At 43.6% G+C, this 26,150-nt stretch overlaps 2 protein-coding genes across 2 annotated transcripts in view; both read right to left on the bottom strand.

Annotated features, from left to right (window-relative positions):
• Nucleotides 1-795: 795 nt before the first annotated feature.
• LOC120927501 lies at nt 796-11,841 on the bottom strand. The gene is made up of 4 exons (XM_040338215.1): nt 11,261-11,841; nt 7,401-7,574; nt 6,153-6,317; nt 796-2,268 (listed from the first exon to the last, which is right to left on the bottom strand). The coding sequence occupies exons 1-4, from the start codon at nt 11,328-11,330 to the stop codon at nt 803-805; spliced, it is 1,875 nt and encodes a 624-aa protein (XP_040194149.1). The 5' UTR covers nt 11,331-11,841; the 3' UTR covers nt 796-802.
• Nucleotides 11,842-15,267: 3,426 nt separating this feature from the next.
• Nucleotides 15,268-26,150, bottom strand: part of PPEF1 (protein phosphatase with EF-hand domain 1) — a 95,301-nt gene continuing 84,418 nt past the window's right edge. The window contains 2 exon segments of the mRNA XM_040339429.1: nt 15,268-15,659; nt 22,807-22,891. Of these exon segments, the coding sequence (XP_040195363.1) occupies nt 15,268-15,659; nt 22,807-22,891 (477 nt within the window).

The following is a 26,150-nucleotide window of genomic DNA, read 5'->3' as shown; positions in this document are numbered from 1 at the left end:
TGTGTCAAAACAAAAACATTTCCAAGCTCAAACTTGACAACCAGCTAGCGACCAACCAAAATTACCTTTCTAACAATATGCGTTAAGAACAGGGGTTTAGTTGCACACATTTGCAAATACATGCGTAGGCTGTAGGCCCCCGCCAAGGACAAAGAACAATTTTATCAAGTACAGCACAAACCTGTGGATTATGTCAGAAAAAAAGTATCCTTGTCACTTAGAGCGATCTACCATGATGTCACTATATTCCACCATGTCCCATCAATTAATAGGGATGAACAAAGGCACACGTGTTTCAAGTCAGGCCTATGTGACAACCATGGTTACTTTCATAGATACACTATGTTGTCAAAAGTATTGGGATGCCTGCCTTTACACGCACATGAACTTTAATGGCATCTCAGTCTTATTGATATTGAGCTGGCCCACCCTTTGCAGCTATAACAGCTTCAACTCTTCTGGGAAGACTATCCACAAGGTTTAGTAGTGCGTCTATGGGAATGTTTGACCATTCTTCCAGAAGCGCATTTGTGAGGTCAGACACTGATGTTGGACAAGAAGGCCAAGGAGAAGGACAATCTTCCTTTTGACAATATAGTGCAGCTGTTGAGAAATGAGCGTAGACACAAATAATATATAACAACCAAAATTTCATGTTACTTACTGTCATGTTTTACTAAATATTCTACAATGGACTATTGCGTTATACAATTGTAAAAAAAAAAATGCATATGTTAGTAATAATTACATATATATAAATTATTATATTATATATATATATATATATATATATATATATTCTCTAAAATTCTTCACAGATTGGTGTAGCTCCACTCCAAATTCCATTCTCCATGCAGTAGCTATACACATCACCTTGGGTCATAGTATATCCTGGATAACAGTAGTATTGAATGTAGTATTGATACTGGTTTGGGAGAGGATCCTTCAAAGTAAGAAACCGGAATGTTCCATAGATTGGTACCGGAGGATAAAAGCACCGCACTCTTCTTTTCAAAGTATTCTTGAGAGCACCATGGTGAAATTGATTTCTGTTGGCTTTCGTTGTTTGTGGAATACGTGTGGAAGATGTGACTCTAGGCGTGGTTACAGTTATCTCCTCAAATCCATGAATGGTTTTGCTGGGCTTTTTTGCTAAAAGCAAGCTTTGTATGGTTGTTGTTTTAAATCTACGTGTTGGCAGCTTAGCAGTAACTTCATTAACAGCTTCATTGTATTTATACTGTTTATCATGTGTGGTGCTGTTAGTCTGAGAAATGGAACCTTGTGTTAGTTGTTGGTGAAAAGATACAGGTAACTTTTGAGTATAATTGATGACTGATGCTGTAATACTTGTTAGAATTATCGATGGGATAGTAGCAGTTGGTTTCTCCTCAATGTTGGCATATTCAGAATGGGTCATAATGTATTTTAGATTTGCACTGGTGGGGACATGTTTTGGTGACCCATATGTTGACCTTAACATAGAAGATTTATTTGTGGTGGCTTCTGGTATAACTGTTCCAGCAAGTGAACTTAGTAAATGTAAAATGGAAGACTGGATTCTTACTGAATGTGACTGAAGTGTGTGATTAATATTGGTAAAGACCTCCTCAGGCTGTGTCCATCTAGTTGTTCCTTCTACCATGGATGGTGTTGTTCTCAGGTGGGATAAGGGACCAATACGTAAGCTTGTAAAAAGATTCCTAGACGATACATAATTTTCAGAATTTGGATAATGCTCCTTGGGAACTAAAGATCTTAATGTGTAATTATTTAATCTTGTTTGAAATGGGATGGTTACAATTTTTGTTTTATCTTCTGTCCATTTTGTTGTTAGTTTTTCAGTTTGTACCACGTTTGATAAGTTATACCAGTTGGTGACATTTATCTTTGGCGATTCTGTATGTGACTCTAGTATAGATGAAAATACTGAAGAGTAGCGTTCTCCAAAACTGGTTTTATTTGTTGACTTTAGTTTGTCTCCAGGTGTCAGATGTAGTGAACGTTGATTTTCCCAAAACGTCAACGGTTCTTTGTGTTGGTAGGAACTATTTTTGTCCTGTATATACTTAATCCTAATTATGGTTGTGGAGTCACTTCTCGAACTTTTATTACTGTGATAGTTATCAGGTTCATTTTGTGTAGTGTTATAAAAGATTCTGTGAAGATCCTCTGATGACTTTCCTGAAAGTGATAAGTGCCTCATGATCACTGAGCTGCTCATTTGTGCAATTGTTTCTCTTTGACTTGAACTCATCATGTCAGAATCTAAAACAGCAGAAGCAATTAAGTGATTAGCTACAGAAAAATAAATAAAATAAACATTTTGGGCCAGATTCACAGTCAGCGTTGTAAATGTAGGCGGGCGTAGCGTATCGTAGTTACGCTACGCTGACGCAACTTAGAGAGGCAAGTGCTGTATTCACAAAGCACTTGCGTCTAAAGTTACGGCGGCGTAACCTAAATGTGCCGGCGTAAGCACGCCTAAATCAAATGAGGAACAGGGGGGCGTGTTTTATGTAAACTAATCATGACCCCACGTAAATGACGCTTTTTTCGAACGGCGCATGCGCGCGCATGCTCAGTATCACGTTGAATTTTCAAATTAAATTACGCCCGCTCAAGGCCTAGTTGACGTGAACATAACTTACGTCCAGCCCCATTCACAGACGACTTACGCAAACAACGTAAAACATGACGCTGTTCCAACGTCCATACCTAACATGACTTACCCCTGCTTTATGAGGGGTAACTTTACGCCGGCGTATGTCTTACGTAAACGACGTGTCTTGTTACGCCGGGTGCACATACGTTCGTGAATCGGCGTATCTAGCTCATTAGCATATTCGACGCAGAAATCTACGGAAGCGCCACCTAGCGGCCAGCGTAAATATGCACCCTAAGATACAACGGTGTAAGAGACTTACGCCGCTCGTATCTTAGCCGAATTTATGCGTAACTGATTCTAAGAATCAGCCGCATAGATACGACGGCTCTCATTTGGACTTTGTGTGCCTCATGTATAAAGGGCTCATTTGAATGTTTTACCTAGGCAACAGTAAAGATAATTTACTGAAGGAATAGTTTCACTCTAGTCTGTATCCACTTTAGGAACTTAGTAGGTTTAAGTGTAAGATGCTGTTTTTAGATTTCTATGAATCCGGCCGAGTGCTTGAATTGGACAAGGACTACAAAAAAACTGTCAATTCAATTGTTGCAAAATAAGAATTATATTTTGGAGATGTGGTCAGAAGTATAAGATTACACCATGACTTGAGAGATGTTCTAGCATAACACAAGCATTATCTAAGCTACATATTTAATGTCAGACTTAAAGTGAAAGTAAAGGCAAAACCTAACTAACTGTAAACCTACTCTCAGATGCATTTTAAGCCTAATCTATCTAGTCCTGTAAAGAAAAAAATCACTATACTTACCTGTTCTTCAGCCACTCTGGTCCGGTCTCCGAAGGTGGCTGCTGTGTGCAAGAAAAAGCCAACAATGGCTGGGAAATGCCTGGGATGGGACGTCACCCTAAGGCCCCGTACTCACGACCAAACATGTCTGCTGAAACTGGTCCGCGGACCAGTTTCAGCAAACATGTTTGGCCGTGTGTAGGCCCAGGCGGACCATTTTCGGGCGGATCGGACAGGTTTCCAGCGGACAACTGTTTCCTGGACTTGCTTTAAAACCTGTCCGCCCGGACATGTACGGTCGTCTGTACAGACCTACCGTACATGTCCTGCCGCCCGCCATCCCTCGCATGCGTCGAATGACTTAGACGCATGCGTGGAAGCCTTTTAAAGGCAGGCCGCCCACATCGCCGCATCATTGTCGCGGCGACACCGCGTCATCGACGCGGCGACACCGCGGACACGCCCCGCGTATTGTTTACGCGCGGACCTCTGTTCGATGGTGTGTACGGCCATCGAACAGAAGTCCCCGGGCAGTCCCCGGGCAGACATGTCCGATGGAAACGGTCTGCAGACCGTTTTCATCGGACATGTCTGGCCGTGAGTACAAGGCCTTAGAGTTACTATGGTTCTTCCATTGCCTCTTCTGTGCACTCCAAATGCTGAAGTTTCCACTGACAGCTCAGTCTGAGACTGGAACAGAGCATCTGCCAAACAGGTAAGTATAGTGATTTTTTTTCTTTACAGGGCTGGATAAATTAGGCTTAGAATGTGGCCGAGAGTTGGCTTAGCATTGGTTAGGTTTTGCCTTTACTTCCTGTTAATGTTGAACTCTGATGTAGCGTTTTATATATTTAACTACTTTTAAAATATATACTGTATATATACAGTATCTCACAAAAGTGAGTACACCCATCACATTTTTGTAAATATTTTATTGTATCTTTTCATGTGACAACACTGAAGAAATTACACTTTGTAAAGTAGTGAGTGTACAGCATTGTTGCTCTACATAAAGATGGCCTAGGTTATAAGAAGATTGCCAAGACCCTGAAACTGAGCTGCAGCCCGGTGGCCAAGACCATACAGCGGTTTAACAGGACAGGTTCCACTCAGAACAGGCCTCACCATGGTCAACTAAAGAAGTTGAGTGCACGTGCTCAGCATCATATCCAGAGGTTGTTTTTGGGAAATAGAAGTATGAGTGCTGCCAGCATTGCTGCAGAGGTTGAAGGGGTGGGTGTGGGGGTCAGCCTGTCATTGCTCAAACCATACGCAGCACACTGCAATAAATTTGTCTGCATGGCTGTCGTCCCAGAAGGAAGCCTCTTCTAAAGATGATGCACAAGAAAGCCCACAAACAGTTTGCTAAAAGAGGAGCAGACTAAGGACATGGATTACTGGAACCATATCCTCTGATCTGATGAGACCAAGATAACCAAGATAATTTTCTTTGGTTCAGATGGTGTCAAGTGTGTGTGTGTGGTGGCAACCGGGTAAGGAGTACACAGACAAGTATGTTTTACCTACAGTCAAGCATGGTGGTGGGAGTATCATAGTCTGGGGCTGTATGAGTGCTGCTGGCACTGGGGAGCTACAGTTAATTGAGGGAACTATGAATGCCAACATGTACTGTGACATACTGAAGCAGAGCATGCTCACCTCCCTTCAGAGACTGGGCTGCAGGGCATGATAACGACCCTAAACACACCTCCAAGACGACCACTGCCTTGCTAAAAAAAGGTGATGGACTTACCAAGCATGTCTTCAGACCTAAACCCTATTGAGCATCTGTGGGGCATCCTCAAACGGAAGGTGAAGGAGCGCAAGGTCTCTAACATCCACCAGCTCAGTGATGTTGTCATGGAGGAGTGAAAGAGGACTCCAGTGTGATGCTCTGGCTATTGACACTTTGGGCCCAATTTGGACATGTTCACATAGGGGTGTGCTCACTTTTGTTGTCAGCAGTTTAGACATTAATGGCTGTGTCTTGAGTTGTTTTGAGGGGACAGGAAATTTACACTGTTATACAGGCTGTACTCTCACTACTTTACATTGTAGCAAAGTGTAATTTCTTCAGTGTTAAAATATTTAGAAATATGTGAGGGGTGTTCTCACTTTTGTGAGATACTGTATATGTATATATATATATATATATATATATATATATATATATATATATATATATATATTTATATATATATAGTTATGACATATGTAGAAACGCAGACCACATCCTATATTCCTGGTGCCCAATTTGCAACTTGCCTCCTTTAACATGTTTACAGTCTCCTGTGACATGTCCACAGTATCTGGCCGTCTCCTGTATCATGTCTGTGGTCTCTGACCATCTCTTTTACTGTGTCTACAGTCTCTGACCATCTATTGTATCATGTCCATGGTCTCTGGCTATCCTCTGTATCATATCTGCAGTCTCTGACCATATCCTGTATCTTTTCCATAGTCTCTTACCATCTTTTGCACCATGTCTGCAGTCTCTGACCATCTCTTGTATTATATCTGCAGTCTCTAACAATCATGTATTATGCTATTAGTCTTTTACTATATCCTGTTGTGTCTGCTGTCTCTGGCACTGAATATTCATTGCATTTTATGTGTGGTCCTTTGGCAATATTGAGGGCCACACTTAGGCCCACCATACCAAGAAAGTTGATCACCACTGACGTATTTATATTCAAGGGACAGTTTATTTGAGTTTCTTTTGCATAGACCTCTCACCTCTACAAACAGGCATTGTGCCGTTCCATCTTTTCCCATTGCAATAGATTAACGAAGAACCAAATAGCTTGTAGCCTTTGTTGCATATGAAAGTAATGACCGCATTGTTGTGACTGGGTTGAAGACTGCCATGTAAAATACCAGTAGGCAAATGGCATCCATTTGCTGGAAAAGAAAAGGGGTGCAATAGAAACAGGTGATTTAGAGGCAAGTTCCAGTTTCCTATAGTTAAAGCAGCATTTGCTTAAAAACATGATCTAAACTGCTGCTAGATTTGAGAGATAATGGAGAAATAATGCACTAATATAACAGTTCTACATTTCTGGTTAGGCCACCTTTCCTTATACTATATTTCTGTCACTGCCCCCTACACAAAAGTATGATAACTTTGAGAGGTTTTAGTGTTACATCATTGTTAGCTTGCAGTGGGTTAGTTGACTCCTGAGGGGAGCTCCAGGCACTGGTTATACAATCTCTCAAGTGCTGGTACAAATATTTGAAGATTTAGCCTTTTGATTAGTTGATGCAGATGTCAGCTAGCGGGTGGTCCCTAAACCACACTTTCAACTATACCACAGGATTTCCTTCTTCACACCCCTGTGGGTTCATAGGCCTTCTGAGGCTAAATGGGACAATCAAAAATACAGCTTTGGGACACAGCACGTAGCAAGGGTAGATGTACTACAGAGGGGAGATATTCTGCAGGACAAAGCTACACTGCTAGGGAGAGAATTGATAGTTGGGGCAGATGGGACATTCACCTATAAAGCTCCTTATGACCATACACCATGGTTGCGATCTATTGTAAATAGTTGTATGGCATTTGAATAAATACTCCAAAACTTGGTATGGACTTTGTATAAAACCTTTGGCTTCAAAGTGTCTGATATTTATGATGTTTATCTAGACGATGCAGTAATGCAAAATTGCTGTCTCCAATGGTACATCAATTTTTTAAGGATACAAGTAGCTATTAATATATACTTTAGTGATAGCTGTGCTGTGGAGCTTACACATAATATTGATGGCTGTTCTATGGAGTGCTCTTTAATACTGATGGTGTTATAATTGCTTGCACCATGTGTCCTCTTATAATGATGGATGTGCCATGAAGCTGTGCTTTGGAGCTTACACAATGTGCTTTCTTATACTTATGGCTGTGCTATGGAGCTTACACCACAAGCTCATTTATACTGATGGCTATGGAGCTTACACTGTGTGCTCTCGAATTCAAAGACAGTAACTCACCTACACAAACAGGTACTGGCTTCCTCCACTTTCCTCTAATACAGCTGTTACTGACATGTCCAAGTAATCTAAGCCCATGATTACATGTAAAAGTGGTGTATATTCCTCCGTAACGAAAGAAGGTTGTTCCATTTTGTAGCTGTCCTAGTCCAGGACACAGAGCTTCAGAGAGGCCTGCAAAAATATAGATGCATATTTTTTCAGCATTTATGTACACAGAGCATAGATTATTTAATTTTGCTTACCTAAGAAGCTCCCAGTCCAATGTCATGCCCATACATACAAAGGGATAACATACAAACTTAGGGCCAGATTCACAAAAGAGATACAACGGCGTATCTCCTGATACACCGTCGTATCTCTGAGATACGATTGTCGTATCTATGCGCCTGATTCATAGAATCAGGTTACGCATAGATAGCCCTAAGATCCGACAGGTGTAAGTGACTTACACTGTCGGATCTTAGGCTGCAATTCTAGGCCGGCCGCTAGGTGGCGATTCCATTGCGGTCGGCGTAGAATATGCAAATGACTAGTTACGCCGATTCACGAATGTCCGCTTTGCCCGTCGCTCTAAATTTACGTTGTTTCCGTAGAGATACGTCGCGTAAAACTAAGCATGCCCTCTAGGTGGTCTAACCAATGTTAAGTATGGCAGTCGTTCCTGCGTCGAATTTTTAAATTTCACGTCGTTTTGCTGGACGCCATTTACGTTAACGTCGAAACCAATGACGTCCTTGCTACGTCATTTAGCGCAATGCACGTCGGGAAATTTTAGGGACGGAGCATGCGCAGTACGTTCGGCACGGGAACGCGCCTAATTTAAATGGTCCCCGCCCCATTTGAATTAGGCGGGCTTGCGCCGGGCGGATTTACGCTACACTGCCGCAAGTTTACAGGTAAGTGCTTTGTGAATCAAGCACTTACGCTGTAAACTTGCGGCGGTGTAACGTAAATGGGATACGTTACGCCGCCGCAGCGTAACGCATTTGTATGTGAATCTGGCCCTTAATGCACTACTTACCCTAATGGAACTCAAACCCAAGACTCAGAGCTGCACATGGTCACTTTCAACATGCTCCCCGTGGATATTGTGCCAAGACGTATTTTCCAGTCTGTGGCATAATGCAGGTATTCACAAAAACACTTCTAAGGCCTCGTACACACACGAGTTTCTCGGCAAAAACCAGCAAGAAACTTGCTGGTATTTTTTTTTTGCAGAGGAAACCGGTCGCGTGTACAATTTTCGACGAGGAAAAGAAGAGAGCATGTCTTCTTTTTCCTCGACGGGAATGGAGAAATTTGGCTCGCCGAGATCCTCGACAGCCTAACAAGGAACTTGACGAGCAAAACTATGTGTTTCGCCCGGTTGCGTGTACGAGGCTTCACACGTAATGTTCAGTAGCATTGCTGATTTGTTTCCATCAGCATATTCAAGAGGGATTAAACTCTGTAATCTGTGCCCACAAAATGTCAGGAAAGGGCAAATGACTAGTCACCAGCATTGTATGTGGGATCCTTGCATCTGATCTTTTCACCATCACTGAATTATCATGCTATGCTCTGTACTGTGTCTTTGTGTGGAGGTGAAAATCTATGTGGAGGAATTGTTTTGCATCCTCCTGTTAGGCCTCCAATAAGAATAACCATGTGCAGCATAGTACTGACATGGCCAACACTTATGCCAGATCTCCTGATATTAGCAGTTAGAGGCAGAAGTACTTTAGATCCCACACTGCAGGTACACAGCTACAAAGTACCTAGTAAAACTCACATACCATGAAGCACACTGCTATATTTAGAAGGAATTTGGGGCAAAAGGTATATTTTTAATGGGTACTCCTTCAGCACAATTAGCATTTCTAAATTTTCCCTATAACATATCAAATCTTAGTTTTTTGAGTTAAGGTAATCTTTAGTATTTAATATTAGGAATATATTTTGACCAGCATTTGGGTCAGATGCAAGGTCAGCTGGTCAACTACTGTATGCAGAGAAATAATTTAATGTGCCTCACTCTCTAGGCATAACTTGTGTGTTCTGTACTATGTAGTCCTTTCTATAAGCTAATGCAGGGCTCAAAATTTCAAGTCCTGAGCTACTAGCCAGGCCTCAAGAGTTACTCGCCACCAGTTCCCCCACCTAATTCATACACTGCCCTGCGCTTAATTGTACCCGTAAACACGCCCTCGTAGATTATCTCATGGAATGACAATGTTTTACGCAGAATCAAGTTACACTGGGGGCAGGGCACTGGGGGCAGACCAGAGGGACAGGGCACTGGGGGCAGACCAGAGGGACAGGGCACTGGGGGCAGACCAGAGGGACAGGGCAATAGAACTGGGTCTCTTCCCCATTCTCTTGCTGTCTCCTCTGCAACTCCCTTCCATCCTCTCTCTCTCTCTCCCATTCATCTCATCATCAGGAGCCTGTGTGTGCGGCTCCACGCTTGCATGTTCCCCCTTTTATTCAGGCTGGCAGAGAGGAGAGGAGCTGCAGCACAGCGGAAGGGAGTACAATCCAGCGCTGAGATCCACACAACTGCACAGCCATTGACACCATAGCACAGCGCACACTGACACCGCACAGCACACATTGAGACCAGTCTGTTCACAGTGCCACTTACATAGAGCACAAGGAGAAGAAAACTGCACAAACTGGAAGGCTGCCGCTCTCATGTCAGGGCAACTTTCAGTGAGCGCTGCACCAGAGTGGTAATTTTTGCAATCCTCCACCTCACTCATTACTTTCTGCTCTCCAGCTACATTGGTCAGGGGGAGGGGGGCAGGCTCAGAGAGGTCATACTGTTAGGTCCCATGGCTTAAGCGCCTGTGTACTGCTCTGCCTGTGCGCGACTCACCAGACTACTTTTCCCGAGCATGCACCTTTCCTCTTCGGCCGCCAATCTCATCGGGACTCTAAGTGTAGGCACAGATTGGAGGGAGATTGGTCATGCAGCCCTGTCATCACTCGCCCCCAGCTTAAATCCACTCGCCAAATGCTAGTAGGCGAGTGGAAATTTTGAGGGCTGAGCTAATGTATTGTATCATTCATAGCCTATTCAAATATAGTCATAAAGGAGACAACAGTGCTTTCACGTTTTAAGTCGTGATCGTCATTTTTACCTTAAAATTATTTTAACATAGTTTTCGGTTTAAGTGATTGCTGTTCCATACTTTCATGATGATATTTGATCGATCTATCTGTCTGTCTGTCTATCTATCTTCTGAACTTGGGATACAAGTAGAGCTGTTAATTCAATTCATAGTGATTAGAGACTTATTCCTGACCATCAAAATTGAGTTTTGATAATTGCACACTAAGCTGAATACATTGGCATGTGCAATTTTGTAAAATGTTTTATTACCATAGTTTCCTTAAATTGTATTGGCTACAAATACACACAAATAGCAGAAAGGATTGAGATAATAAATATTGCCAATAGCAATGTTCTACAAATATCTGAATGTCAATGCAAAATCATTCTTTTAATTTTTGTTTAGGCTGAAAAGTAATGGTTATCTGGAAAAAAACACTGTTGACTCTAAAAAGCAATTTAATACACCAAGTATGACATATGATCTAATAGGTGTGACTATTGTATTGATCATATGGTGAATATCACTTGGGATACATGTAGGGCTGAGAAATTTCATAGTGATTAGAAACTTACTAAAATTTCTCCAGCCCAGCAAATTTGTACTAGCATCTAAATCTCAGTGACAAGCTTTGTCCTTTTTAAAACAAAATTCCCTCAACTGTCCATATTGTCTCAATGTAATACAGGTTCACTTGTCTGAGCTGTTAGAAGGCACTTATCCTGTTACAAAAGGAACAAACCAAAAATGAAAAAAACTTACTGAACATCACCATGAAGACATTTATAGACAGAAAGAAGTGCGGTATCTCCAGTGAATATTTGACATCCATCGTTGTAGTTGACCAGAGATGTCTTGTGGTTTTCAGTATAGGCTATAGATGTGTCATTGCTGAGAAGAGTTCTATGTCCTATGCTAAACAGATCCGATTATAGTTAGAACAACTTCATAGCACCAGACAGGTCGCCTGCTGCTGCTACCTTTTGTGTTGAAGTAAAATTGCTCCTTCTTAATCACAGGTCTGAATTTGAACTGACAAGGATAAATGTGGAGCTGCCTAGCATGTTCTACATAACTGGATAAATAGCTGTAACCTTCCCCCACCAGTCACAGCCTGGTAATAAACTGAAGAACACCTAAGGGCATGGGTTCATATACCAACAAGTATTCAGGTTAAAAATCTCTAACTTTATTCTAGACATGTTTTTTTATGAGCAGAAACATTTAAAGTAAAAACCTGCTAAGTATAGTTTAAACCTATACTAACCAGACATAGCATAACTCCTGGACTATTGCAGATAAACATTTATTTTAGTGGGAAACATTTACTATGATTTGCTTCAACACGGGTGGAAGGTAAGACAATTGCTTGATTCCCCCATCAACAAAGTCAGTGTTTATGAGGGAATCCCTCCTGCAGCGCTATTGTGTCCTGTAGGTAGGGAGTATTCACATGCAAAAAATCCGAAAGGTTGGTTGTACTGAAGTTGATCGATGGATTGGCTTTAGTAAAACCAGCCAGCCATAGATAGATTGTATGTTGGTCAGTCCTTGCTGAACTGGATGAGATTTGATCCATCTATGGTTGACTTTAGACAGACTAAGTTGGGCAGTACAGTGGTTAAAAACGTCTTCCTTATACTGGGGTACCTGGTTTGAATTCTGATCAGGATACTGTATGTATGGAGTTTGCAGTACGGTAGTGGAGTTCTTCCCGTGTATGGGCTTCTTCCTGCAGTCCAAAGACATGCTGGTTAACTTGTTCCTGTCCAAGTTGGCTCTAGTATGTATGCATGTGTGATAGAGACCTTAGATTGTAAGCTCTTTGAGGCCAGGGACTGAATTGACTATACAGTATGTAAAACACTTTGAATTGTAAGCACAATATAAATACCTGTAATTAGTAAAATTCTGAAAAGGTCTAAAAAGCTCTACCATAGGACACAGTCAAGGACATTGTAGCTTTTTTTAGAAAAGCAGGCATGGAATGAAGCATACACGATACTTTACTATCCAATAAATCCAGGAAAAAAATATATACTTAAACATAATGAACTCTATATAATAATGAGAGCAGTACCATTCATGCATTTAATATAGACAGTTTAATGGTTATGAAACTGTAAATGTTCTAGTAGGTTCACACAAAATGTCATATTAGTGAGGTTACAAAACCCTCCCTAAAGAAAAACCTGACTAATTTCCATACATTTCATAAATCAAATACAAATAAGACAAGGTAGATTCCATTACTGAGGAATTTACTCTAATCACTAATCATGACGGCAACAAATCTCAGATTGATAAGGCTGATCTAAGACAGCCAGAGGAATAAAGTTTATTCTTTCTGATGAGCTTCGAACAAATGAAATAAATTGGTGTACTTAAAGATGAATTTAGATCTGATAAAAAGACCATTTAGGAAAAATGAAGCCTGAAAATGTGTGTTCAGATTAGTTTCCAAAATAGTTACTGTGCTCTTCCTTGTTAATTGTGCTCTACACTTACTTTATTTGAAATTCTTCTTAAAAAATATCCCAAACATAAGCATCCATAAATATGACTGGTCACCAGCATTGCCAGTGGTCTCCCAGCAAGCTAATCTTTTACCATTAATGATGTAGCACCCTCCTAGTATAGGATGTTAGGTAAATGTCATTTTTGGCTTGCTTTGTAATCAGAGGAGCAGTTATAATTTGCCTTGGTCTGCTCATGGTTTCACAGGTTGGAAGTTTGATTATTTCCCCCTGCATCTGGGAAAAGCTTCCAGAGCTTATGGTGGGAAATTCGAATGACTGGCATGAATGTTTACTATGTCCCTGGGGGAGATGTGCCCAGAAGATGGTGTGGGAGGTAATAAATAGCCTGAAGTCTTGAGGATAAAACTTTTTTTCCCCACAATGGATGGATCTGTGAGCTTCAGGGGGTTTCTTGACCCCAAAGAACCTCTGGACTGAATGCTGTACTTATCTATCAAGGGATTGAGTCTGAGGATGTAGCTGGTCTAGGACTTGAGAGTGGAGATCCTGACTGACTCTACAACCACATAATCCGAGAGACCTGTCTCATGACTCCAGCTATGAGACTTTAACTGTTCTGCAGCTATCTCATGGTCCCCAGCTGTGACGCTAGACTGTGCTATCCTTACTAAGAGAAGAGTGTCCTCTTTCTAAGCATTTTGAAAGGATCCCATGCCCCTTATCCCTTTCCTGTTAAAGGTCTGCAAACAATAAATCTTAAAAAGACAGGCTTTTGCTTCCTAATGTCAGAGCCTCCAGAAAGAACAACAATGAGCTGCAGTAGTGGCACTTCCACTTTCATGAGACTAGCAGCAACGGTGTCTTAAACTGGCCAAACATGGAATTAAATTTGTCAGTTCAGCAGGGACTGGCTGAATTTAGATCTATGTATATGCAGGCTGCTTGTATAAAAGTTGATCTATAGACTTAATCGACTTGTGTAAAACCAGCATATTGGGTATTTTCCGAATAATCAGTGACACTGGCTATAGCTGGCAACAGTGATCATTGTATTTTGACAGCGGGGAAGACTCAACACTGTCAGTATACAACACCACAGTGGTAAGGATTGCCCCATCTACCACAAATGCGTGGATAGGAGAATTAGGTCATTTTGCTGATTAAATGAAAAAAAAAAAAATGATCATGTGTGGGCTGTCTCAGGCCCCGTACACACGACCAGTTTCCTCGGCAGAATTCAGCTTCCGACCGAGTTTCTGGCTGAATTCTGCCGAGGAAACTGGTCGTGTGTACAGTTTCGGCCGAGGAAGCCGACGAGGAGCTCGACGAGGAAATAGAGAACATGTTCTCTATTTCCTCGTTGTTCTATGGGAGCTCTCGTCCCGCCGAGCTCCTCGGCGGCTTCAGTGCTGAACTGGCCGAGGAACTCGATGTGTTTGGCACGTCGAGTTCCTCGGCCGTGTGTACGAGGCTTTAGTCTCAGGCCCCGTACACACGACCAGTTTCCTTGGCAGAATTCAGCTTCCGACTGAGTTTCTGGCTGAATTCTGCCGAGAAACCCGGCCGTGTGTACAATTTCGCCGAGGAAGCCGACGAGGACCTCGGCGAGGACATAGAGAACATGTTCTCTATTTCCTCGTTGTTCTATAGGAGCTCTCGGCCCGCCGAGCTCCTCGGCGGCTTCAGGGCTGAACTGGCCGAGGAACTCGATGTGTTTGGCACGTCGAGTTCCTCGGCCGTGTGTACGGGGCCTTACACTCCACAAATACAGCTAGGAGTAACCCTTATATACCAGGAAGCGCTTTGCTATTTTTATATGAGGCCGCTAACCCCCATCACCCCCATCCGACAGATAATTTCTGTAACAAATAGTCGCATTCAGTCAGATGAAGCTGCTCTCTTTAGGTATTCTGACATACGCTGTAACATATATTACATTTGTAGCTTTGTTTAGAAAGCAGGCTGTAAATTACTTAAAATTATATTCAAGAAATGTTATTAAAATGTGTGTGAACTATTTGTTGAAAATTATTAGGCTAGAACCACATTTCACCTTTTCTAAGAAAGCATTGCATATATACAGTATATAGAAATGATAAGTTGTATCTGAATGCCATCACTGATATCCATTTCATACATAATTTCCTGTATATCGTGTACTTCTATCAGACAGAACATCTCCAAAATGCCACAGAACCTTTGCAATTATCCATGTCAAATGATATCAACATATCAGAATCGTTACTTAGTTGGTCTGTATGGATAAAACCAGATATAATTCCATAAAGTTTACTCCTTCCCTGCCTGTTCATCCATTGTCAGGAATGTTTTGCTTCTCCCCTGGCCACTCTGTATTTCATTGACAGTTGGTACCGTGACTTTCTCCAAGAAGAACACGACTGAAGGTTCAGAGGAACAACCACAATCTTCTTGATTGTGAGATATTTCTTCACCATGGCCCACAAGGCAGATTGAAAGCTTTCATCTTTTCTTGCTATCCTGCCTTTCGAATTTATGAACCACACGGAATGCTTCCAAAAACTCATTAAAGTCAATGCTACCATCTTTGTTGTAGTCTATGCTGTGGGCCAAGTCATCAATGGTAGCATCATCTATACTGATATGAAGATGAGAGCTAAAAAGTTTCCACGTTTGACGAAATTCCTCAATGGAAATAAGGCCTAAATAGGACATAAAAACACAATTTTGTAAAGGTTTGGGATTAAAAGGGTGCATGAAGAAAAACACTTCACCTATCATGATTAATTACCGTATATACTCGAGTATAAGCTAATTTTTTTTGTGCTGAAAATGCCCCCCTCGGCTTATACTCGAGTGACCATTTTGTGCCTGATCTCCCGGACTTTGGGGACCCGTTACCAGCCCCCAAATTTGACACACGTCTATCCCCACTCTTTCCTTTTTACAAGTGTGCAAAGTTTGTTGTCCGGGGGATCTACGGCCGGGGAGCACCGATTTTTCAAAGCCGGGCACCCCTTACATAGACTCCAATGTTAAATGGTAATTTCTCCAGTGACTTTGGGGACCCAGTACTGGCCGGTCGTAGGTCTCCTGGAGCCAGAACTTGGCACACATGTAGCCCCATTTCTCCTCTACAAGTGTGCAAAGTTTGTTGTTTAGGGGCCCTACAGCTGGGGAGCACCGATTTTTTAAAGCGGGGCAACCCTTCCATAGACTCCCATGTTAAACGTCAGTCTAGGCATGGGCACAGTGAGGCATGGGCACAGTGAGGCATGGGCACAGTGGGGCATGGGCACAGTGGGGCATGCACATGGACACAGTGAGGCACAGTGAGGCATGCACATGGACACAGTGAGGCATGCAGATGGACACCCTTGGCTTATACTCGAGTCAATACGTTTTCCCAGTTTTTCGTGGTAAAAATAGGATTTTTTGTACTCACCGTAAAATCCTTTTCTCTGAAGTCCATGGACGGACACAGCTCCTTAAATCTTGACAAGTGGGTTATGTTCCCTGTTTACAGGAGAGGACTAGGCAGAAACATGTTAAATAGTTAAATACATGTTACATTAACAGAGTTGAACAGCCCCGCCCAGGGGGCGGTCCCTCCAGACATAACCCTCCTCACTGCAGCTTGCAGCCTCAGTTCGTAACAAGCAGTACAAACCTAAAAAGGAGGGGTGGGAGCTGTGTCCGTCCATGGACTTCAGAGAAAAGGATTTTACGGTGAGTACAAAAAATCCTATTTTCTCTTATCGTCCATGGACGGACACAGCTCCTTAAATCTTGACAAGTGGGACGTCCCCAAGCAGTGTCAAAAAACGAGGGGTGGGAAATATATCAGTAAAAACAATTTTAACTTCACCCCAAAACAAGCAGAGCTCCTCAACGGAGGAGGTGCAACTTTAAACAGCCGCCGGCAAAAACTAGCGGCTGAAAAAAACATCATAAGATGCACTCACAGCAACCATGTAAATTCTGGAAAAAGCGTGAACGGACGAGCAAATCGCCGCCTCGCACACCTGTGAGACCGACGCATGATGTCGGGAAAAAAAAAAAAAAAAAACCCAGGAAGCACCAATTGCCCTGGTCGAAAGTGCCGTGACCGGAAAGGGGGGCCCGCCCTTAGGAGCATAGGCCTGTATGACGGCCTGCCCGATCCACCGAGAAATGGTGGTCGACGAGACCGCCAGGCCCTTTTGTGGACCAGACACCGACACAAAAGAGAGTCAGAAGCTCCGAAATGGAGCCGTAGTAGGCTGGTATACCCGCAAAGCGCGTACCACGCCTAAAGTATGAAAGGCCGAAACCTCCTTCGGAAGAAGGGAAGGTCGCGGGCGCACCATCACCTAATCCTTATGGGGGATCAAGCATGGCGGCTTGCAAGACAAGACCGCCAACTCAGAAACCCCTCTAACAGAGGTAAAGGCCACTAAAGGGGCCACCTTCTGAGATAGTGTCAAGAGAAAATCTCTCTGATGTTTCCAAAAGGAAGGTTCCTGAAGAACCGAGAGCACCAGAGTCAAAACTCATGGGGGAAGAGATGGGCCAAGAGGGGAAAGTATATGACAAACCCCTTGCACACAAAAAAAGGGGACCCACCAGGGAACGGGCCGCAAAAAGGCCACTAAAAGAACACAGCCAAGGCTGAAATCTGCCCCCAAACGGTGCTTTAAGCAATTTTTAGATCCAATCCAAGCTTTAAAAACAGCAGGACCCTGGACATTGAAAGTACGCCCGTGGACGTCACTCCATCCCTTCGCACCAAGAGAGGTGCGACGGTAGATCCTCCGGAAGAAGACTACGGTGCCCTGTTGAGATGACCGAGTCAGACAGACCCTGGTCACCTAAAGTCTGGCTTCCAATAACCATGTTAAGCAAGTCAGTGACTGTACAACAGGAGGAAGTATGGGACCTTGAGACAGGAACCTCCTGCCCTGGCAATCGCCAGGGTGCCTCCGCTACCAGGCGCCCGATATCAGCGTACCAAGGACGCCGAGAGTAATCTGGAGCGATTAGAATCATCGGGATCTCCTCAGCATCCACTCTGTGGAGCGGCCGAGGAAGCAACTACCATGGAGGAATGGCAAAAAATCACCGATACAGACCCCACAGGGCCACCAGCGCGACTGACGCGTCTGTACAAGATCACTAGACCTGGCCACTAACTGACACCATTGCGGCGGAGACAAGCTGCCAGGAGATCCATGCCATGTGAGGCTCACCTCCTGCAAGGGAGCCGAAACACCCCAAGCACAAAGACCAGTCGCCCTGGTCCAGCATCTGGCGACTCCAGTAGTCTGCCTGCCGGCATACCTGATGGTAGACTGAAGCCACGGCCGTGGCGTTGTCCGGCTGAAACCAGATTGGTCGACCACAAGGAGAAGCATAGCCTGATCGCCTAAAATAGTAGGACAATGAACAGTAGACAGCACCTGGTATTCCCAGGCGGTCTTCCACCAGGCACTAGCCAGGCCCGACCCTGGGTAGCTACCGAGACCAGACACATTCAAGGAGGTGTGGTCATAGGTCCACGCAAGTCCAGCGACTCAGGGCCGACTGGACCCCCCAGTTTTGTGAACCTCCAGGTTCACAACCCGTGAGCTGGCATTCGTCGTAAACACCGACCACTGGAAGGAAGGAACAACTTCCCGGACCGAAGAGTCGGGAATCTCTGTCACCAACTCAGAGAGACTCTGACTAGGTGGCGCACAGGAATCTAATGATTTCAGAGACAAGAGATTTTTACCACCTGGACAGTAGTTCCACTGGAAAACCAGGGTGTGGAACTGGGAATACTGTACCACCTTGAAGTAGGCTACCCACAGACCATGAACCAGCAGGCGCCCGGAGAGAAGACCGATTGCGTGATGCCAATACCTTCTCCGCAGACTGAAGAGTCTGCAATTTCTCCAGGGGAAGAAGGACCTTTGCCACTGAGGAGTCTGGATCAACACTAGATACTCCAACGCTGAGTCGGAACCTAGCATGCCCATAATTTGAACCCTGGGTCGCACACATGTAGGGCAGGCTTGCTGCCACTGAGCTACACTTTCTGGCCTAAACGTTTAACATCCACCCGAATCTTCGGAGGGTCTGAATGGGAATAACCTATCCACTAGGTCGGAGACAGAAGCTGCTCTCAGAAGAAAGTCGTCAAAGTAGCCAATGAGGCAAAGCCTCGCTGTCCCAACAAAATTCAAATAAGTGCGAGCTCCTAGCTGAAAACCCATGGTGCTGACGCCAGATCAAAAGGGAGGGCCACAGGCTGACAGAGACCCTTCTCTCATCACGAAGCACAGAAAAAAACACTGTGACATGTGCAAAACGGGACATGCATGTATGCGTCCCTGATGTCCGAGGACGTCAGGACATCCCCCGGATGAAGCGCAGCTACCACCGAACAAATGGATTCCATGCGGAACTACCCGACGTTCACAAAGGTATTTAGGGCCTGAGGCCCATAGAAAACCCCAAAACTCTCGTCCTGCAGGAAAGGTAAAATTACCTTGCAGCTTAGCAAATCCCACACTGCCCAAGGCAGACCGACGTGCCGGGAGGGGAAGACACAAGGACAGAACTTTGTTCTGTGGATAGGAGGAAACCCTATCTAGTACTCCGAAGAGACCACCTCGCAGACCCACTAGTCGTAGAGCAGGGAGGTTTCACTGAATTGTGAACCTGCAAGCCGCCCCTCCCACCTAGAGACAGGGAGGGAAGGCTATATACATTGGCAGGATTTGGGTGCCGGCGTGATCGGCTTATGCACCCAGGGACAGATTAGTCCCCCAGCTGGGCCTTTGACGGCCTGGGAGGGTTGCCCCTAAATAATACACACACACATAGTGTGTATGTATATTATGTAGGTGTATGCACACATGTCTTTGGAGGAAACCGGAGTACCCGGAGGAAACCCACACAGACACAGGGAGCGACAATGCAAGCTCCAGGCAGATTGGCGTCAGTGTGCAGATTTGAACCAATGACTCTTTTGCTGCCAAGTAATGGAGTTAAGCACTACACCACCGTGTGCATAAAACCATTCTGAAACAGACGCCCTGGATAACAAGGGCGCAGCATTCAATGAAGCATCACAGACCTATATGAGGCCCTGGACCAGCTGGTCCGCTAGGCTAATAACCTCAGGAGAGAGTCGGTGCTCCTCCACTGTCTGGTGCAAAATGCTCACTCTGTGAGTTGTATACAGCACTAGGGGTCAGGACTACTCCAAGATGGCCGCCGAGCGTTCAGAACGCGGCCACAGGAAAAAGGCCAGCACAATGTAAGCTGCGCCATAGCGTGGCTACGACAAAATGGGCGCCAATGGGAGTTTTCAATGTAATTGAAAAATCTCCCAAAAAAAATAGCGCCAGCGACCACTGAGACCCCAGTGTAGTGGCCACAATAGGCCGCAAGCCAGACCCCAGCATGGTAAACATGGAACGGGTCAGTACTTCGGATCTTCTATCAGTCAGATCCATACAAGTAGGGGTTCCCGCCCGGCGGTGAGGGACTACAAAAGCCCTCAGTGGCTTTTCTCATTCCGCATCTCAGAAGTTATCAAAGAAGGGCACAGAAGGAAAAAACCTACACAGCGGTCTGATTTGTGTGATCCAAAAAAGACCGAGCCCTCGGCGGAAACCCAGCTGCACTATGCAGCTTAGGAGAGTCCCTTGCAGCAGTAAAAAGCGCACCCATAAATGCCTTATTCTGCCTTTTTTTTTTTTTTTTTTTTTTTAACTAGGTACCTAGTCCATGGCTCCATAACAGAGCATTCCCCAGGGGATAACGGGGGAAGGGGGCACTCTTTTACCGCCCGCCCGCAGTCCACCCCCACCCTGGCACAAACTGTGTCCAGGACTAACAATAAAAACTCTGTGGGAATCACAGGTGCTAACACCTGCTGCCACCACCAGCATGTGGGGAAGGACCCAGATACTGACTCCAATATTTACATAGTGTGTATTATAATATGCACACCTGTCCATACAAATAGACAAAAGCTCCTAGAGCCCCATACAGGGCCTCTCACTCACTTGCTGCGCTGACCAGGGGTAACCAGGGGACTCCCTCAGGAGGAGACTGCCCAGTGCTGCCTGTGAGAGGAAAAGAACCGTGAGGTAACTTTTGCAGGGACCTGTGTTTAAACAGGAAAAGCCTCCTAGGGCTGTTTTATTTAAGGACAAGTCACAGATACAGCATAAAAAGCAAAACCATTACAGGTGTCACCAATCAGTCAGCGTCTGCTGAAGTATAATCATAAACATCTGTGCTCATCACAAGGCTTTTTACCTCACAGGAAAGCCCAATACAAAAAAGAAAAAGCACAGGCCAGATAACACAGTCCCCTCAGGAAGGCCCCCTCCCCCCTGACAGCGGCAATGTTAGCAATGCAGCAAGGGAAAGGAGCAGGGAAGGGAGAAGGGACCCCCAAACCCCAGGAATGCCCAGCTGTACCAACCCACCGAAGCAGGAGGGACTGTACTTACCCGTCCGAGCGAGGACTCGCTGACGCATTCCTGACAGACCTACAACCGCAATGGAGGTAGCTGTCGGCCCGGTCCACTGTGATTGAGACAACACCACAGCTCAGTCATATGTGGACCTCGGAGCAAAGCTCACCGGCCACCTCAGGAGTCATGAGGTATGGCGTGGCAGACCAAGCCTCTTTGCAAAGGTGTGCCCACGCTTGCTGGTCGGACTGAGTAGACTACAAGGATCTATAATATCCAGCCTGTCTCTCAGCCAACAGTTGAAAGAAGATTCTTCAAGAAAAAGTAAAGTAAAATAAAATAAAATTTCTCCTCAGGGCGCTGGGCCCAAAGGGAGCCATACGTCCTTCTCCTTTGCTAGGCAGAACGAAACTGAGGCTGCAAGCTGCAGTGAGGAGGGTTATGTCTGGAGGGACCGCCCCCTGGGCGGGGCTGTTCAACTCTGTTAATGTAACATGTATTTAACTATTTAACATGTTTCTGCCTAGTCCTCTCCTGTAAACAGGGAACATAACCCACTTGTCAAGATTTAAGGAGCTGTGTCCGTCCATGGACGATAAGAGAAATTAGGTACCCCGGCTTATATTCGAGTATATACGGTAACTGATTGACTAAATGATCGGTTTATTTGAAGTGGTTCTAAAGGCATGAGGTTAATGTATTCTTTGTTCCATGATCAGCTCCCTCCAGCATTCTCCTTAAATACTTACCTGGCTCCTCTTTCGATCCAATTCTGTGCCGATTTGCAGTACCGATGTATGTGTCTATGGACACAAAAAGCCTGTCTTTGGAGCGAGCCCACATGAGTGCTACCACAGAAAGCAGCTTGCTGTGGGAGCAGCAAGTGCTGATCATCATTTTCTAGTAGTAGTAGTAGTAGTTTACTTTATTCAAACATGTTATATGTCATCTTTGTATGGGCGAATTTATTTTAAAAAAATAAAGTAAATATAATCATTGTATACAAAGTTGTGTTTATGTGAATATTTCTGGGGAGGGTAGCTCCATAGCTATAGCTTTCATCAGATTCCTAAAAGGGTCCGTGACTAAAAAAAAGCACTGCCCTAGAGATTCCAGTGTACAATTCAGACACCAAAGATGTTGGTCCATATGGCATGGAAGGTGGTGCAAAATTCCTTGTCTATATATGGTATATATATTTTCCTGCAAAATAATACTAGTAGGTGCTTTTGTGCACAACACTGACAATAAGTTACACCGTTTTTCAATGATTACATTTTATAATTAAAATGCTTTCTTATAAAAGGGTTTGGGTGAGTATCCTATGAAATGTTATATTTCCAAGAAACAGAAAACATTTAATAGATATGCTTACTACAAGATATCAGTTTACCTGAGTGATCCTTGTCAATTATATTGAATATGCTCTCCAAGTCTGCTCTGTATCTGTACAATGTTTCTACCAAGCTTGGTTGCACCTAGTTTGCAAAACAAAGTATAACAATGTATAATAAAAGTCTGGGTAGTGACCATTGCCATAACATGACCCAACATATAATCAACAAGCACATATTTGTAAGACAAAATCAAGGAATTTTAAGGTGGAAGAAATGCACCTAAACTACAGTGAGGAAAATAAGTATTTGAACACCCTGCTATTTTGCAAGTTCTCCCACTTGGAAATCATGGAGGGGTCTGAAATTGTTATCGTAGGTGCATGTCCACTGTGAGAGACATAATCAAAATAAAAAAATCCAGAAATCACAATGTATGATTTTTTTAACTATTTATTTGTATGATACAGCTGCAAATAAGTATTTGAACACCTGAGAAAATCAATGTTAATATTTGGTACAGTAGCCTTTGTTTGCAATTACAGAGGTCAAACGTTTCTTGTAGTTTTTCACCAGGTTTGCACACACTGGAGGAGGGATTTTGGCCCACTCCTCCACACAGATCTTCTCTAGATCAGTCAGGTTTCTGGGCTGTCGCTGAGAAACACGGAGTTTGAGCTCCCTCCAAAGATTCTCTATTGGGTTTAGGTCTGGAGACTGGCTAGGCCACGCCAGAACCTTGCCATGCTTCTTACAGAGCCACTCCTTGGTTATCCTGGCTGTGTGCTTCGGGTCATTGTCATGTTGGAAGACCCAGCCTCGACCCATCTTCAAAGCTCTAACTGAGGGAAGGAGGTTGTTGCCCAAAATCTCGCAATACATGGCCCCGGTCATCCTCTCCTTAATACAGTGCAGTCGCCCTATCCCATGTGCAGAAAAACACCCCCAAAGCATGATGCTACCACCCCCATGCTTCACAGTAGGGATGGTGTTCTTGGGATGGTACTCATCATTCTTCTTCCTCCAAACACGGTTAGTGGAATTATGACCAAAAAGTTCTATTTTGGTCTCATCTGACCACATGACTTTCTCCCATGACTCCTCTGGATCATCCAAATGGTCATTGGCAAACTTAAGACGGGCCTTGACATGTGCTGGTTTAAGCAGGGGAACCTTCCGTGCCATGCATGATTTCAAACCATGACGTCTTAGTGTATTACCAACAGTAACCTTGGAAACGGTGGTCCCAGCTCTTTTCAGGTCATTGACCAGCTCCTCCCGTGTAGTCCTGGGCTGATTTCTCACCTTTCTTAGGATCATTGAGACCCCACGAGGTGAGATTTTGCATGGAGCCCCAGTCCGAGGGAGATTGACAGTCATGTTTAGCTTCTTCCATTTTCTAATGATTGCTCCAACAGTGGACCTTTTTTCACCAAGCTGCTTGGCAATTTCCCCGTAGCCCGTTCCAGCCTTGTGGAGGTGTACAATTTTGTCTCTAGTGTCTTTGGACAGCTCTTTGGTCTTGGCCATGTTAGTAGTTGGATTCTTACTGATTGTATGGGGTGGACAGGTGTCTTTATGCAGCTAATGACCTCAAACAGGTGCATCTAATTTAGGATAATAAATGGAGTGGAGGTGGACATTTTAAAGGCAGACTAACAGGTCTTTGAGGGTCAGAATTCTAGCTGATAGACAGGTGTTCAAATACTTATTTGCAGCTGTATCATACAAATAAATAGTTAAAAAATCATAAATTGTGATTTCTGGAATTTCTTTTTTTGATTATGTCTCTCACAGTGGACATGCACCTGACAATTTCAGACCCCTCCATGATTTCCAAGTGGGAGAACTTGCAAAATAGCAGGGTGTTCAAATACTTATTTTCCTCACTGTATAACTATTCCTTAAAATGTTCCCTCCCACATGTCACCCTGCAGCTTCTGCTTCCCTAGGTCAGTGAGCTGCTGCTGCGGAGGATGGAATGCTGACAACCTCTGGGCCATGGGAGCCTATGGGTGACATTACAGCTCCTGTAATTCACAGTCATTGTCAAGTGCTCACTTACGTACGATCAAATGCCTGGACCAGAGCGGATTGAAAATAAGTGAATACACAGATCTTTTTTTATAAAGGTTAGGCCGGATGGGTAGGAGGAGGTGACAGGGAACATTTTTAAGAATTGGTATAGTCAGGCTTTATGTCCACTTGACAAGAGATTTCCCAATGCTGAGGGCTGCCCTCCAAAACATAGAAAAGGATAAAACAGTGTTTACAAAATAAACAGAATATAAATAGGAGTGTTTCAATAATACAAAACCTATGTGACCTACCTCTAAACAAAATAAGGAAGGGCACTTACACAATATAAAATTAAAGAAACATGTTCATCATTTTAAAAAAAACTAATAATGCAACTAAAGTTGCAAAAAGTTAATCAGGTATGTAAAATGTAAAATGAAATGTAGAGAGAGTAAGACAAATAAAATAAAAATAAAAAACTTGAAATATGTTACCAGAAATTTTACAAAATATATTATTTGCAAAAAAAAGCAGATCTAAGCACATATGCTGACAAAAAAGTGTAATAATGTAGCGCATCTAACTCGAATACTACTAAAAATACAGTACTTATCCACTCGGATAAAATCATGTGCACATACATCTAATACTGTGAAACCATTCAACATAAATCAAACAATGCATGAATGCAATCCAAAAGAGTGTCCAAATATGATAGAACCTCACACTGTCATTTTACATGAACAGTTCATGCAGTGATATATATCATCCACCATTATATATATTCCACCAAGTAAGTAAAGTTTCCAACGAAAATTAGTGCTTCCCAACACCAGAACACAGAGAGCGAAGACTGCTATTGCGGTATACCAGGATAAAAAATGTTTGACTTCAGACCACCCACCTTATCTCCCTTAAAGGGAAACACATTTGTGACCTACTGGTAATGCAGGGGTCATAGCATTCAGGTGTGATTCTTAAAAATTTCCCCTCCCGCCTTCTCTGACCTATCCTGGAGTGCACTGGTGTTGGGACTTGGTGGGATATATATAATGGTGGATGACATATACTGTATCACTGCATGAATTGTTTGTGTAAAATGACAGCGTGAAGTTCTATTATATATGGACACTCTTTTGTATTGCATTTTGTGCATTCTTTGATTTATGTTGAATTGTTTCATAGTATTAGATGTATATGCACATATTTTTATCTGAGTGAATGATAAGCACTGTAGTTTTAGTAGTATTGGAGTCAGATATTGCACTGCACTATTGCAGTTTTATCAGTTTAGTGGTATCAGCAGCATTTGACCATTTTATTAAAATTTGTATTGTTTTATATGTTCTTTGGCTGCGCCAGTTACCGTATTTATCGGCGTATA

Source organism: Rana temporaria, chromosome 2 (assembly GCF_905171775.1).
Source record: "Rana temporaria chromosome 2, aRanTem1.1, whole genome shotgun sequence".
Classification (NCBI taxonomy): domain Eukaryota; kingdom Metazoa; phylum Chordata; class Amphibia; order Anura; family Ranidae; genus Rana; species Rana temporaria.
The sequence above is the reverse complement of the archived record's forward strand: the minus strand, read 5'-3'. Positions and strand labels throughout refer to the sequence as shown.

Coding starts and splice junctions, on each gene's coding strand:
- LOC120927501 (XM_040338215.1), bottom strand. CDS start 11,330: ATGGATGTCAAATATTCACTGGAGATACCGCACTTCTTTCTGTCTATA. Junction 7,575..11,260: donor TGTCTTCATGGTGATGTTCA/GTAAGTTTTTTT, acceptor ATATTTTTGCAG/GCCTCTCTGAAGCTCTGTGT. Junction 2,269..6,152: donor CACAATGCCTGTTTGTAGAG/GTGAGAGGTCTA, acceptor CTGCTGTTTTAG/ATTCTGACATGATGAGTTCA.